At 38.4% G+C, this 14,553-nt stretch overlaps 2 protein-coding genes across 9 annotated transcripts in view; one reads left to right on the forward strand and one right to left on the reverse strand.

The window, feature by feature from the left end:
* Positions 1-10,612, forward strand: part of ZDHHC20 (zDHHC palmitoyltransferase 20) — a 55,695-nt gene extending 45,083 nt beyond the window's left edge. For all 3 annotated transcript variants that reach the window (XM_020802013.3, XM_020802014.3, XM_072993702.2), the window contains 4 exons: positions 2,734-2,823; positions 3,848-3,963; positions 4,173-4,251; positions 6,675-10,612. In XM_020802013.3, coding sequence (XP_020657672.1) covers positions 2,734-2,823; positions 3,848-3,963; positions 4,173-4,210 — 244 coding nt within the window. In that variant the 3' untranslated portion in view covers positions 4,211-4,251; positions 6,675-10,612. The remainder of the gene's footprint in view (positions 1-2,733; positions 2,824-3,847; positions 3,964-4,172; positions 4,252-6,674) is intronic.
* Positions 10,613-11,486: 874 nt separating this feature from the next.
* On the reverse strand, positions 11,487-14,535 carry MRPL57 (mitochondrial ribosomal protein L57). 6 transcript variants are annotated; one of them, XM_020802016.3, is made up of 2 exons: positions 14,460-14,532; positions 11,487-11,890 (listed from the first exon to the last, which is right to left on the reverse strand). In XM_020802016.3, exon 2 carries the CDS (start codon positions 11,886-11,888, stop codon positions 11,577-11,579), a length of 312 nt encoding a protein of 103 aa, XP_020657675.3. In that variant the 5' UTR covers positions 11,889-11,890; positions 14,460-14,532; the 3' UTR covers positions 11,487-11,576. The 6 variants fall into 6 exon arrangements, 5 of the variants coding, with proteins under 5 accessions (XP_020657675.3, XP_078246172.1, XP_020657678.3 ...); XM_078390046.1 differs by lacking the exon at positions 14,460-14,532 and adding an exon at positions 14,134-14,193; XM_020802019.3 differs by lacking the exon at positions 14,460-14,532 and adding an exon at positions 13,944-14,063.
* Between the last annotated feature and the right edge of the window lie 18 nt (positions 14,536-14,553).

Genomic DNA, 14,553 nt, shown 5'->3' on the forward strand with positions numbered 1-14,553 from the left:
GGCACAGAGCTGAGAATACCCCAAGACAGATATCAGAAAAATACAGAAGGATTTTGGAAAAATAATCTTGACCAAATTGAAGTAAGTGTCTTGTTTTACATATGGAACTGCTAAGGACCTAATACAATGAAGAGACTGGGTGTAATCTGTCAGAGAAAGTGACTAGATCTGTATCTGGCCAGACCAGTGAACACTCTTCCCCCCCCCCCCCCTTTTCATCTTAGGCTTGGCTGAGAGACAGAAAGAAAGGAGGAGGAAGGGGGAGGGAGAAAAAACAACTCTGCTTCTATTGTGGCAATAAAACTCGCTCCTGCAGGACAATATAACCATAAATTACTGATGGATTTAAGTCTGTGAAGCAGCCAGAAACAATCTCTGGAAAAGCCCTTCCTCCTGTCAACTTTTTCCCCCAAGCTATTGTGAATAACTATGTGGTCACTACCTGGAAAGAAATCCAGATAATGATCCCTGGTCATTTTTCAGTGCTGGAAGCCAGGCCTTGTTGAGTTTTAAACTCATGTCCAGCTTGTTTTAGGGTATGTTCAGCTACTGCTGATTTTTCCGGTCAGCAGTAGCTGAACATACCTGAAAACAAGCTGGACATGAAATTCTATTTCAGAATACTGAAGTACTGGACAACACAAGTAATCATTATGTTAGACTGCACAGGGAAGGCATTGAAATCCATAAACACCAGCAGAGCTGCAACAAAAAAGAAGAAAGTTTAAAACTCAACAAGGCCTGGCTCCCAGCACTGAAAAATACAGCCTGCGAAAGGTGAACAAACTCTACCCAGCCACATGGACCAGGGATCACTGCACACAAAAGACCAGTGACAGATAATCTCTCCCCCTTATCACAACAATACATCCACAACAAAAACACGCTGATCACCATAATAACCCAATCTCCTGAAAAGGACGAAAGCTGTTCCCACAGCTGTAAATACTCAACTATCCAACAAACTGCAACAGGGCACGGACAGAGTTCCTACTCCTGTCCTCTGAAGATGCTAGCCACAGAGACTGGCGAAACATTAGGAAAAACAACCTTCAGAACACGGCCAAAGAGCCTGAAAACCCACAACAACCATCAGATCTGGCCCGTGAAAGCTTTCGAGAATACAGTGGAGATAAACGTTAAATCTAAGAAAATATTTTGTGGTTAAAGAATATATGATAAAATAAACACAAATTATTGGTTATAACAGTGATTTAGCAATAGAACATTTTAGAATAATAGATATAAGATGGCAGAATAATATTAAACCTATTAAACTAGTAAACTTAAAAATAAAAAGAAAGAGAAAGTCTAAGAAAATGGAAGATTAGTAATGATAAATATTGTGGAAATTTTTATAATTTTTTTTCTTTGTATGATTTCCATCTTTAATACAATTGTATAAGCGGATATAAGAATACTTTCTGCTCTCTGGAATTTTACCCTTTCTTACCCTTCCCCCCCTCTTACCTGGCCCCCTATTCGTACCATAACACCTATCCTTATGAAAATGAATAAAAAATATATTAAAAAACAAAAAAAGCTAGCAGTTTCCTGCTATAATAATGGATAGCTTTAAAAGTCAGGGGAGAATAAAGCTATTACTCGATGTTTCATCCATTGATATTTTCAGTGCCAGTTGGTAGAAATAAGCAGGAGGGTGAAGTTGCATCCTTGTCCTGCTTGTGGGTTTCCCATAGGTGTCTGGTTGGTCACTGTGTAAACTGCATGGGCCTTCGGTCTGTCTGTCAGCTGGGTCAGATGAGGTTGAGTACATGTTGAACTATATCCTGATTCAATAGTGGGTTTGATGAGGGCCTGTAAACTGAAGTTGATTGCTGAAAAGACAGCTCTTTGTGTAGATGAATCTCGGGCCTTGAAGAATAGTATTCAGCATTTTCTGGGTGGGGTTGATCTCATCTTCTGTGAAGCAGCCTTGTTAAACAAGACACAAGTGGACTTGGTGCTGCAGAGTTCCTTTTACCAGCTTTGGTGCATTCACCAGATTACAGTTGTTTCTCAACAGAAACGGCTTGCTCAACTAGTTAAGAGGGTTTGGGTCATTGTATTTTAAGAGAAAGAAGAAGACAATAGATTTTTCTCCTGTTGAATTCAAACTGAGGCATTTAAAAACACTGCAGTGGACTCTAGAGTTAAACAAGCTTCTGATAAAACTCCAAGTACACTTCTCCCTTGAATTGCACAGGTCTGAGCAGCACAGCTTTGGTTATACATGGATTTTTTCCATACATACATACATACATACATACATACATACATACATACATACATACATACATACATACATACATACATACATACATACATACATACATACATACATACATACATACATACATACATACATACATACATACATACATACATACATACATACATACATACTGTGCCCCTGGCCACCCACATTATTTATTGAATATTTTATATTCAATATTATATTTAGATTCAATAATATATTTTATATTCAATAAATTGAATATATTCAATAAATACTATGCCACTGCTTTGCTCCATATAAGCTAAAAGTCTTTGTTGCAATTCTATTCAACAAGATCCCGTTCTTCATATAGCATTCTAATGGGTTGGCACAGTAGCTGTGAAGAAGGAGGAGAATCTACCAGTACAGTTACTTGTGCCTAAATCTGGTGTATACTTAACATACTAATTAAGTATTGATTATATTGATAGTACCATGTTTATTGTATTGCACAGCTTAGGAGATGGCTGCAATTTTCCAACACGGCTGGTGATCATGGATCCAGAACAACTTGCTGCTTCAAGCCCAAATGAACTTGCTAAAAGGTGAAGAATTTCTCTTCTACTAGTTGTTTATTGACATTTATCTCACTGCATAACTTTGACAAAGAAAACATAACAGAAAGCATGTATAGCACAGAACATAGTTAAATTGTCGAATTCATTGTTACAAGACAGTGTGGTGGATAGCTTTAAAGTAGAATTAAATACATTCATGGAGATTAGATCACCAGTGACAACTATTCAGGGTGCATCTTTCTGTATCAGACAGTTGTTGGAAAGGGTTAAACTGGGGAGCAGAAGTGTTTATGTAGTAGTGGACTTCTCATAAGCAATTGGCTGACAGTTGTGTAAGCAGAATGTTGTACTAGATTGATAGACTTTAGTGTAATTTAGTAGCACATTTCATAGAATCATAGAATAATTGAGTTAGAAGAGACCTAAGTCCAAACCGCCCCTCAGTGCAGAAGCATTTCATATGTTCTTACTGAACATGTTGGAAGAAATTTGCAGATGATATGAACAAAATTGTCAGATCCTTCTCTCCCTCATTTGGGTTTACACATTACTTTTCCACCTTCAAGTGCAGATTGAAGAGGTTTGCAGTTTGCTGCTTTCTAGGAATGGAAACTGGACATTTCCTGTCATGTGCAAAGGGAAGGGTGAACATGCAAACCTGATGGTCATGTCAGCTTCTGTATGCAAAAGTAAACCATAATTTGTTGTGTGTGTACCAGTGACAGGCAATGTTTGTTTATATTGGCCCAAATCCTCTTGTGTAGTTACACTGGTACAATGCAAAAGGTGCAACAACTGGTGGCAATTTGCCTAAAGTTTCAAAATCATTATAGTCATTATCTGTTGTATGAGACATGTAACAGGTAATTTGATATTGATCTTTTCAGGCAATTTGCCTCCAAAGGTCATGCCATTTGCATTGCACTGGCATAAGTATGCAAGAGGATTTGGGTCAATATATATTTCTTCAGAATTATCTATTTAATAAAGAATTTAAAGGTGAGCTTTGGTGTAATATAACCCAGTTTACAAAAACAATTTTGCTTTTCAGCTCTAGCCCCAGTCAACCTTTTCCTATTCGGCCACTCAGTGAATCTCAAAATCGACTGCTAGCCAATGAAAACCAGTGGGTGGAAGCTGGTTCAGAAGATGAAAATATTAAATCAGGTATTAAATGTTGTGGATTATAATAACTTATTGCAGAGCATAATTAAAATGTTCTGATTTTTAAAAAATATATAGAATAGGAATAGTTTTTATTATGAAATGTAAGATAAACACAACACTAGATTACCTTTTCTGCTGTGCCATTCCAACTATTTCTATCATGCCAGAATTCTAAAATATATTTTATACTGTTTGTCTTTCTTTTTAAGGTGTAAAAAAGCATATTGTAGTTTCATTGGAGAGCTGATCTTGGTTTCATTGTCCACTCCTGTCATTAGGAGGGAAATGGTAAGTTAACATTTTCCAAGGAATAGAAATTAATTGTGACCTCAAAAGACAATGAAATAGTGTTGTTCTGAAGACCTTAAAGAAAAGGTAGGATGGATTGTGAATCAGATATATAGCCCAGACTTAAATAGTACTGGTTAAAGGCTGTAATATGGGAGATATATGGAATGGGAAATTTTGCAATCTTTTTATACAGTACATAGAAGATTGAATATTGCTATATTTTACTCACTTGGTGTTGGCATCAGTTGTCACCATAATAAGCACAGATTTAATTTGACCACAGTTGAGTTCTACAATCTGTAATTCAGTCCCCAGAAACAGAAGACTGCACAAGTATGTGCACTGTGCTTCCCCTTTGTTATGGAATAAGCACACTAAATCCCTGTATTCCAAGATTAAACAAAGGCTTTTTCAGGCTAACTGAGCTACCGTATGGCACTAATGGGGGAACCTAAAGCAAGAGGAGATATCAGCAGTCTGTAGGAACACTTCAGAAGGTCAGGAAGAAAAGAAAAAGATGAAAGGCTGTTATTTGTCAAGTGTTCAGTGTCAACCACAGAGTGGAAACAGCTTTTGTCTGGGGATAAATGACTTTGTAATAATAATAATAATAATAATAATAATATAATTTATTGTCATTGTAAGTATATACACAGTATATCATACAACGAAATTCACAGACACCCAGAGACCAGACACATGCACACACATAACATTCCCCAAACACTCCCCACCCACTAGAAATCCCCCACTAAAAATACAAACATCTACACCTCAGTCCAAGTAACACAGTCCAACTAATTATTCACTACTGGTGGTCTTTAAGCTCATTATTAATTGCAATTATAGCTCTAGGATAAAAACTATTTAGAAAACGTGTGGTCCGAGTCTTAATTGTTCTATATCTTCTGCCAGACGGTAACAGTTCAAAAAAGTTATAAGCAGGATGGGAAGAGTCTCTCAGGATGCTGTGTGACTTCCTCAGACAGCGGGATGTGAAGATGTCATCCAGGGTTGGTAGCTGGAGCCCGATGATATTCTGGGCAATTTTAATGGTTCTCTGTAGAGCTTTTTTGTCCGCTACAGAGCTACTCCCAAACCATGCCAGAATGCCATAAGTTAGGACACTCTCAATGGTGCTACGGTAGTAGGACAGAAGCAAATGCTGTGATAAATTTAACTTCCCGAGCATTCTCAGGAAATACAGCCTCTTCTGTGCCTTCTTTATTAGCATGTTGGCATTTATAGTCCATGAGAGGTCCTCTGAGATGTAAGTGCCCAGAAATTTAAAACTACCAACTCTCTCCACTTCCTCACCGTTTATGTACAGTGGTAAATGTACATTTCTCTTCCTCCTAAAATCAATTATGAGTTCTTTAGTTTTTTTGATGTTAAGTGTGAGATGATTTTCTTTACACCATAGTATCAATCTTTGTACTTCCTTTCTATAAGCAGACTCATTGTTCTTATTTATGAGTCCCACCACTGTTGTATCATCCGCAAATTTAATAATTGCATTGGTGTTATATAGTGGGGTGCAATCATGTGTGTACAGGGAATAGAGGAAAGGACTTAGCACGCAGCCCTGGGGAGCTCCTGTACTTAGTACCAGGGTAGAAGAATGGTGGGATCCCATCCTTACTGACTGTGGCCTATCTGTCAGAAAATCCTTTATCCACATGCAGATCTCCTGAGGTAATCCCAGGTTGATCATTTTTAAAAACAACCTATTTGGTAGAATGGTGTTAAAAGCAGAGCTATAATCCACAAACAACAGCCTCGCATAAGTTCCCTGTTGTTCTAAGTGGCTCAATACAGTATGGAGTACGATGGACACAGCATCATCAGTAGATCTATTTCTCCTGTATGCAAATTGCCATGGATCCAAAGAAGGTGGAAGACTAGCCTTAATGTAATCCAGCACCAATCTCTCAAAACATTTCATAATAACAGATGTTAAAGCTACTGGTCTATAATCATTGGGAGATACCACAGCTGACTGCTTCGGGACTGGCACTATAATAGATGTCTTCAGGCAAGTGGGGACAGAACACTGCAACAAGGATAGATTGAAAATATCCGTAAAAACTCCAGCTAATTCTGCAGCACAGCCCCTAACAACTCGTCCCATGATTCCATCTGGTCCAGCTGCCTTTCGAATATTAATATTTAATACAATATTACAATACAATATTACATACAACTGCTAGTTGCTAAGACAAAGCTGATTGAGGTTATGTGTGTGTTAAGTGTATAAGAACTATGGATGGTTTTTGTGCTTATAGCTTGCTTATAGGCAGGCTGTTCATACAAAGAAAGTATTAACATTTTGAGTGCATGGTAGGTAGTCTACAGTCTTGTCTTTCTTCACTGCTTATATTTATCCATTATTCCACTAATTTAATTTGTTTTCCAAATAGGTTTCTACAGTATGTTTGTGCTTGGATATTACTTAATTTTGTAAGGAAGACACTGATATATCAATGGAACAGTGCCAGCATGTTAACAGGATACCAAAAAAGAAAAAAAAAGAAAAAGAAAAATGAAATTCTTGATGGTATCCAGTGAATGCTTATAAGCACTTGCAGAGCGGGACGTTTGATGCCTTAAGATTTCTTGATGTTTTTCCAACATGGACTTAAGCTGCTACATGGGCCAAATCTTGAAATGTCCTGCAGGGGTGCACAGAACTCTGAAAGTGCAGAAAACTATGCATTCCAACTGCACTGCGGTGAAGGGGGGTTGATTCTGCAAAGTTCATGTGAGAAACAGTGCCATGCAAGTATCATGCGGGAACTACCTTCATAGCAAGTCCTTGGGAAGGAGGTGGGCCATGGGAGGGAAGAAAGTGTGCCACTGAAGCTTCACAGTTCAGTTATGTGTGGCTCAAACACCATCTGGTGGACCTACAGCATGGTGCATTTTTGCTTTCCCCAGTACTGTTATCTGATAACCATTTGTTTTGATACAGTTGCAAAGCAGCCAACTCAAGACCCCGGCTTTTCAGACCTGATATTGAAGTTCTCTTCCTTCTGTCTAGCTTAGCTGCAATACATTATTGGACAAGCAAGGTTTTCTATTTGCTTGTTTGCTTCGGAATTAGGACTTACTAGGAACTTGTTGCTTTTGTCTGCACAGTTATTTTTCTCAGCTTTTTTTAAAGAGCACCAATATTTTAATTTCTTGGAAATGTGTTCATATAAGCCATATCAGGAATATTATTCAGGATTTCCTCCCATTTCTACAGATATGTTTACTTAAAAATATATGTACATATTTTTGATGAGTAATCCTACCATGCCATTGCCCCTTGAAACCAACTGATAACTTGTGTTTTCTTTCAGACCAAGTACAGATAGAAATCAGGCACTTCATTTTCTGTGGGAAAGAAAGCAGATATGTACATTGTGCAAGGATTTTTAGCAGGAGTATTCTGTGTGTGAGAGAGAAACAACATAAGGATTTTTTAATGCATCTGTTTTATCATCCAAGATCAAACTATCTTTCCAACAGTCTCACTCAGTTTGAATCCAAATCCTATCCTTTCCTCATAAGTCTTTGCTGAAAAGAATAGTATCCATAACACTAATGTGTAATCTAATTTTTTTCGGTTTACTGCGGGTCGTATAGTACTGTATACATATGCTGACAAGAGCTAAGTGTATGCAAGACTTCCTCTCTGCCTCCACAATTGCACCCACTGCCCTTCCAAGCAGAGTTCTAGCAGGTCTACTCCAAGAAACAGGCCAAGAGTAGATCATCCATCATTTCTACATTGTTGTGCCTATTTTAAACCCTTGTAATGGATTGTGACTGAATCACTTCAAGTCAGTTGAAGTGCCATAAAAATACTACATATTTTCTAAGGCTTTTCTGGTATAAACCCTCTCCTGTGTCATATATTTGAAATAAGCAGGGCCCTTCTTGCAAACTTTAGGCATCATAGAACATACACAAAATAACAAATTTTAGAAGATTTTCATAGGTTTGGCTGTCCTCGGCTGGTTTATAAGCAGAGGGAAGAAATAGAACAGTATTTGCTTCCTTCATAACTAGTTTAGACTCAGAGCTATATCCTGTACTCTCTCGTACAAAAGGTACGATCAACATGCTCAAGGTTCTCAGTGCTAATACCAACCTTTACCCAGATAATGACATTTAGCCCCATTCGCGCACTGAAATACCAGTCCCTGTGAGTGCTTCAATTTGAGTTGAAAGGTGAGAAGAAAGCTAGTACACAGCACAAAAACATCTTGCAGATAGCTTTTCGAAGGGTGGCAAGCCTATGGAGTCAACCCTCCGCACCTTTTATAGAATAGAAACCTTAGAACGTAGACTTCTTGATTAAATCTCTGCTCTTCTAATTTGATCTTCAGCAGTTTCAAGAGGAAATATGTGATTTAGTAAAGTTTGGGAGCCAAATTATATACATATGAAGTGTGTTTTTCAGTAAGTCAACTACAACAAATTTTGTCTTACAGCTTATCAGTAAACATGCAGACTCCATAAAATGAATGGGTAACAGGGTTCTCTTTGTAAAGTGTACATAGGAATAAAGATTCATCTGCACTTATATGAATGTTAGGGGTCCACATATTTCAGATAGTGCATTCCTTTGTTTGCTTACAGGGTGATCTAGAACAATATTGTCAATATCTAATATTTAAAATTATTATTCTGCAATCCTTAAACCACTTTAGAAATGTCTCATTGGTGACTAGTGAAACTATATTTGAAAAGAACCCTTACTCACAGTATCAATTCATGTAACAGTATGGCATCATACCACAAAATTATACCAAAGATTATTGCGTGAAAAGTTCATGTTACGATTTAAAGATGTGTTTATAGGCTTTCTTTTCCCATTATCCTCTCATCAAAGGATTTTGCTGGAACTTGAGAATTAGTCTATTTATAAGCAGCCTATTATAAGCACATTTGTTATTAATATTATTAAATACAGTTAGCATTCTGCAGGCAGAGATACATGCCTGGTTGCCCCAAATCACCTACCAATTACTGCTGATTCTATCAGTGTACAATTTGACTTGCTGGCTGCTATTGCAAGTTAGGTCTTATGCTTTAGTTTGGAAGATAATTGTGGGTTGTTTTTTGTTTTGTTTTGAAAAAGTACTTTCTAGTTATTAGTTTCTTACTCCAAGATATCAAGTTACTAGAAATTCTGAAAACTGTATTTGTTTCTAAGCAATCATCAGCTTTTTGTTAGCAAAATAATGTAATTTCCTTTCTCCTGTGAGTAAGTCAGTCAAGGCAGGCCAGATATCTTTTTAAAGTCAGCATTAATATACCAAGTGAAGTTAAATCATAGGTACTTGACAAGGAATTATTTGCATCTATGTTGTGAGAATATGTATTTAGTTAAATATCTAGTATGTGTGTTCCAAATATTACTTGAATCCTGTAAATAGTAGGAAGTCTGACTATGTTTACAAAATAAATTACTGAAGATGAGTTTCAGAAAATGATCTGGCAGTGATAAATAGCTCACAACTAATGCATAATAAAGCATAAGGCTCTTGGTACCAAAATACTTATAAACTATGTCAAACAAGTTCTAGTATGTTACAAGTCTGAGAACTGTGTCAGAAATTTGAAATTACAACTAGGAAAACTGCATGTGGTTTAAAGATTGCAGCCCTTTATGTCAGACCTAAAGGCATTTGCCTGAACATTCTACTGAGTTCACTGCAGGTGATTTTCAAAGACCTGGCTTAGGATTGCAGGATGTAGACAACATCTCCATTCCCCAACAGCCCCAGTATTATTGATATGGCCATGAGAGGCATCCTTACAGCTAAGGCTGCTGTTATTTATGCATTTGCCAGTGGGTGTCAGGACACATTGCACTGTATTTATCACAAAGTTTTATGCAAGTATTTTACTCGTATCTCAATTATACTAAGTAAGCTGGCAAATATTCAAATTTAAACTGGCAAGGGGTCATTAGAGGATACATAATGTGAATAATGCATATTTATGTTGCAGATAGGAATATTCCTATGCACAAAAAACATATTGCCATTAATTGTTTAATACTTCAAAGTGACTTTTAAATGGGCTTTTATAAATAAAATATTATAATACAAATCACTTTGCCTGAATTTTCATATTTTTAACTGCACCTTGTAATATCTTCATGTGTATTTTACACCAATGTAATAATTTTAGATCATGTTGAATATTTTGTATATCAAAGTGCAGACTTTCATTTATGTCTTAATTACAACTCCTTTTCAAGGAAAAATGCATCATTTAAACCCTTTGCCAAAGTGGTGACACATAAATGCATTATGTCACAATGAATGCAAAAGAAACTAAATAAATACTTTGAAAATAAGCTGGCTGGTTGTCAACTACATTGCTAATCGCTCTAATAAAGATATCCTTTCATATATGAATATAGAGAGGTGGAGACATTGCTTCAGGAAAAAAAGCTTTAAATGATGGGACTTTTTGTGTAGTGTTAACTTCCATTTACCAAAAAACAAACAAACAAACAAACAAACGGGGACTTGTTGCATCAGCTCCATATTCCTTTTTGGTCCCACACCACCTTGTGGATAATTTTGTAGTTCCCACATATGTCCTCTAAAACAGAATACATTTTAAGATAATAGCATTTTTGCACTGTATTTACAACTGCATTTTTGCAGTAAAACCCACCAGTATAAAAGCAGTACAAGTCCTTTTTCTCTCCCCAGCCCAGAGAGAGAAAGGGGACTTTTTCAACCAGAAAAATGGTATTGAAGCAATACCCTACTTAGCACTCAGGATACATTCCAAAAAAATGGAACACTTTAAACCAGCACTAACTAAGCACTCTACATTATGCTAGAGGTGGAAAAAACCAACACAGATGAGCATTAAGTCTGCAGGAAGGGGTATGTAGACTGGGCCTCTGGAAGAAGGGGTGAGCACTAAGTCCATGGGGCAGGGCCTACTGCTTTACAATTTAAACTGCATAACAGGAGGTAACAAGAACATCAGGAAAGAAGGGCTCCAGTCACAGCAAGCAGGGGTTCTTCAGGGGAAGGGGGAGAAAAAAAGAATCAGGGAACACCAACATGGAATGGGTAGAGGGCCCCAGGTGTGCCCAAGCATACACACTGTACTGAATCAGCACTAAACAGGGCACCACTATGCAAGGTATTACTGTATAACGTAGTCAAGTGAGTTTGCATTAATTAAACAGATCCAACAGAGACTGAAAGTTATACTAATCACATTTATTTACAGGTCAAACTTCAGCTTGTCACTGTCAACAAATTCAAGGAATCCAAATGAGTGCCAGCATATGTATTTCAAGAGCTTTCCCATTTCTTGGTCACATTCAGATGACCCAGATGTTCTGAAGCAAACTTGTGTTCAGGAAACTTAGATTTTGCTGCTGCAACCGCTTCAAAATGTGCATGCCGACGTTCAGTATTGTGTTTATACTCCTGTTCTTTTGTCATATAAGGACGACTCAGCCAATATTCATTTTCGGCTTCAATTTCCAGCCTCTGAATCATATTACGCTTCATTAGATTAGTAACGAATCTTGGCCGTCTGTGTTTACCAATCCATTGATTCCCAGGAATCCTATTTCGAAGTAGTGCTAATGTCAGAAACATACCTTTAAAAACAAATGAAATTAACTTTGACTAAAATATGATTTCATTACAAGCAACACGTCAATTTTTTAACACTAGCCAAGTGAAATACGATGAAAACCCCAGGAAGGAATTAGAAAAAACAGCTTCTGGCTATATCTTACTATTACCAAACTACTGAAAATAAGGCCCAGACAAGACACAACTGCATTCAAGCCGTAAACATTTTTATATAAATGGCTTTATAAGAAGTAAAGTATAAGTGCAGGGCTGATGATCTACAGGGGGGAATATAAAGTACTTGAGAAAGGGTTAGACTTTTAACCTGCAAAAATTCCTACATTACTCCCTGCCGAAGTCCTAATCCAGATCAAGCTTCCAATTTTTAAAGAGAAAAATAATTTAATACTTATCTGTCAATGGCATTCTTAGTCCTACTAAACATGCTGAGTTTTCTACCAATTATCTACACTTGCCCTGAGAGAGGGTCTTTATTTTGCATCAGCAGAATTGTGTTGCTTCTAATTTCACAAATTCAAATGTTAAACATTTTCCCTTTCTTGTAAGATTCTCCAACTATGTGAAAGATATTCCCCACTGAATGCTGTTTGTTTTCATCCAGAATGTTCAAATGCTTCTTCATGCAAAATCCAAGTATTCTAACAGGAAAAATTTGATATCACAGAGAAGTGTTCTAAATTAATCTTCCCCTACCTATCATTTTTGTATGTAAGATTTTTTTTATATAGTCATGTAAATTTTATTCACACAGCCTGGCACAGGATTGCTATCTCCATGACAACTACACATGTTAAAAATAGCAGACACATCATTTTCAATTGTTACCTTTTCTTCTCTCGGTTACTAATTGTTACTGATCACAGGAAGAAGAAACTGTTATATATCCAAAATGTACTTGGTTTTAATTAGGGTTGTCCACTGTCCATGCATTAATCTAGGAAAATGATATGCTTCTGCAAAACAGCAGTTTTAATGTTTGAAGGAAGGACAATAGTTAATGCACACATGTACACAATAGAGGTCTACTGAAGTGTCATTTATTATCTATGTAGTTTCCCCAAGCAAAAATCTCTGAATGAATCTGTGCATCAAAAAACTGAAATGAATCTAAATATCTCAGATCTGTATATCCTGACTCTGGGTCGTTTGAAGTTTGTGGGTCTAACAACAGTACTGTATTTAACAATCCAATACAGTTAACAAGATTTAAGCCTCATGCCATGTTAGGGTTTTTTCTGAAAACTGGGGCCTGTCCAGACTGGCTATTTTGGGTTGAGATGGATCAGATTACAAAGGGTCTGTTGAGGTCAGGGGGGAACCAATGTGCCATTTGACCTGCTCCTCACATTTGAACAGCAAAGGACCCCTTGTACCCAGATCAGATGTCAATTAAGAGCTTCCCCTAATTGTCTGCAGAATATTAGAGAAAATTTTAATGATATTTTTAATGTCACGTCTCTGTCCCATTGACAGTGCCTTTCCATTTTCCCCCTCTCCCCTCCTCCCTGCTTCCTTTCCTTCACTCTATCCCCACTTTGTCTCTCCTCCCTTGGAATCTGCAGCCAGGATGGCAAAGGCTGCCCTCTCCCAGGGGGAAAAAAGGCAAAAAGAATGCATGCCCTATTGCTGGCCCAGAAGGGTATTGGACAGCTCTTACAGGGGACAGACGGATGGATCTTTATAAACTGAAACACTTGCAGATGAGATCCCACCCACCCCCCATCCAAACAGTGCCATCTGCAATCCATATACCATATCTATATGCCAGTACTGACAAGCCCTCTCTTAGGGTATAGCTGAGAGTACTGGATGAGAACTCCAAACACCTGGGGTCCAGTCCCCTTCCCCCTTGGCCGTGGAAACTCACTGGAGTGGCAATGGAGGCCACTCCATGAACTTCTAGTGCACCTTAGAAGCTCTTACTAACCCAAGTTTGAAGCAACCTGACAACAGATGAGAACAGGAATGCTTCAGGTCCGTTCGACAGCAGCCAAAGGGGGTTATAAATTCCGTGCAGAAAGGGAGGAAACTTTCATAAACGCCATTTCCCCTTGCCTTCTTGCGCAGCTTTCACGCCTGGCTCCTTCCCCCGCGGTCTTCTGATCAGGGTCGCCCTTCCCCGGTTAAGACCCGCGCTCCTCTACGGCACGTCTTATTCTATAATGCCAAATGCAACCGTTCGCCCAGCATTGCCTTCCAGGCGTTGCTCTAGAGCAATCCCGTATTCAAGCATGTTCAGCCTTACCCCCATGCCTCAGAAGGCAACGGGGACTCTTGAATCCGACGCCTCTGGAGGCCTCGGCGCGACTTAATCCGGCCCCGATTGCCTGGCACAGCTCTACTGAGAGAACCTAGCAATTCGACAGGCGGGGAGAGAAATGGGCCAGAGACCTGAGGCAGCACCAACAGGGGCTTGGAAAGAAGATAGGCATAGCCGACCCTCACCGGGGTTCCCCTGCCATATAAATGTTGAAGACCGACTGTTCATGCAGCGGAAGGCACATTCAGACTATTCCCTTGCCCTTCCCCTCCCTTCCTTTCTCTTCCTGAACTCCCCGCTTCCGACCTTACCGAACAGCCACCCCTCTCTTCGGGCGCAACGAATTCTGAGGAAGGAAAATGGAGGCTCAACCTCCCACCCGGTCCCTACCCTCGCGAGATCTTA

This window comes from Pogona vitticeps, chromosome 3 (assembly GCF_051106095.1).
Source record: "Pogona vitticeps strain Pit_001003342236 chromosome 3, PviZW2.1, whole genome shotgun sequence".
Taxonomy (NCBI): domain Eukaryota; kingdom Metazoa; phylum Chordata; class Lepidosauria; order Squamata; family Agamidae; genus Pogona; species Pogona vitticeps.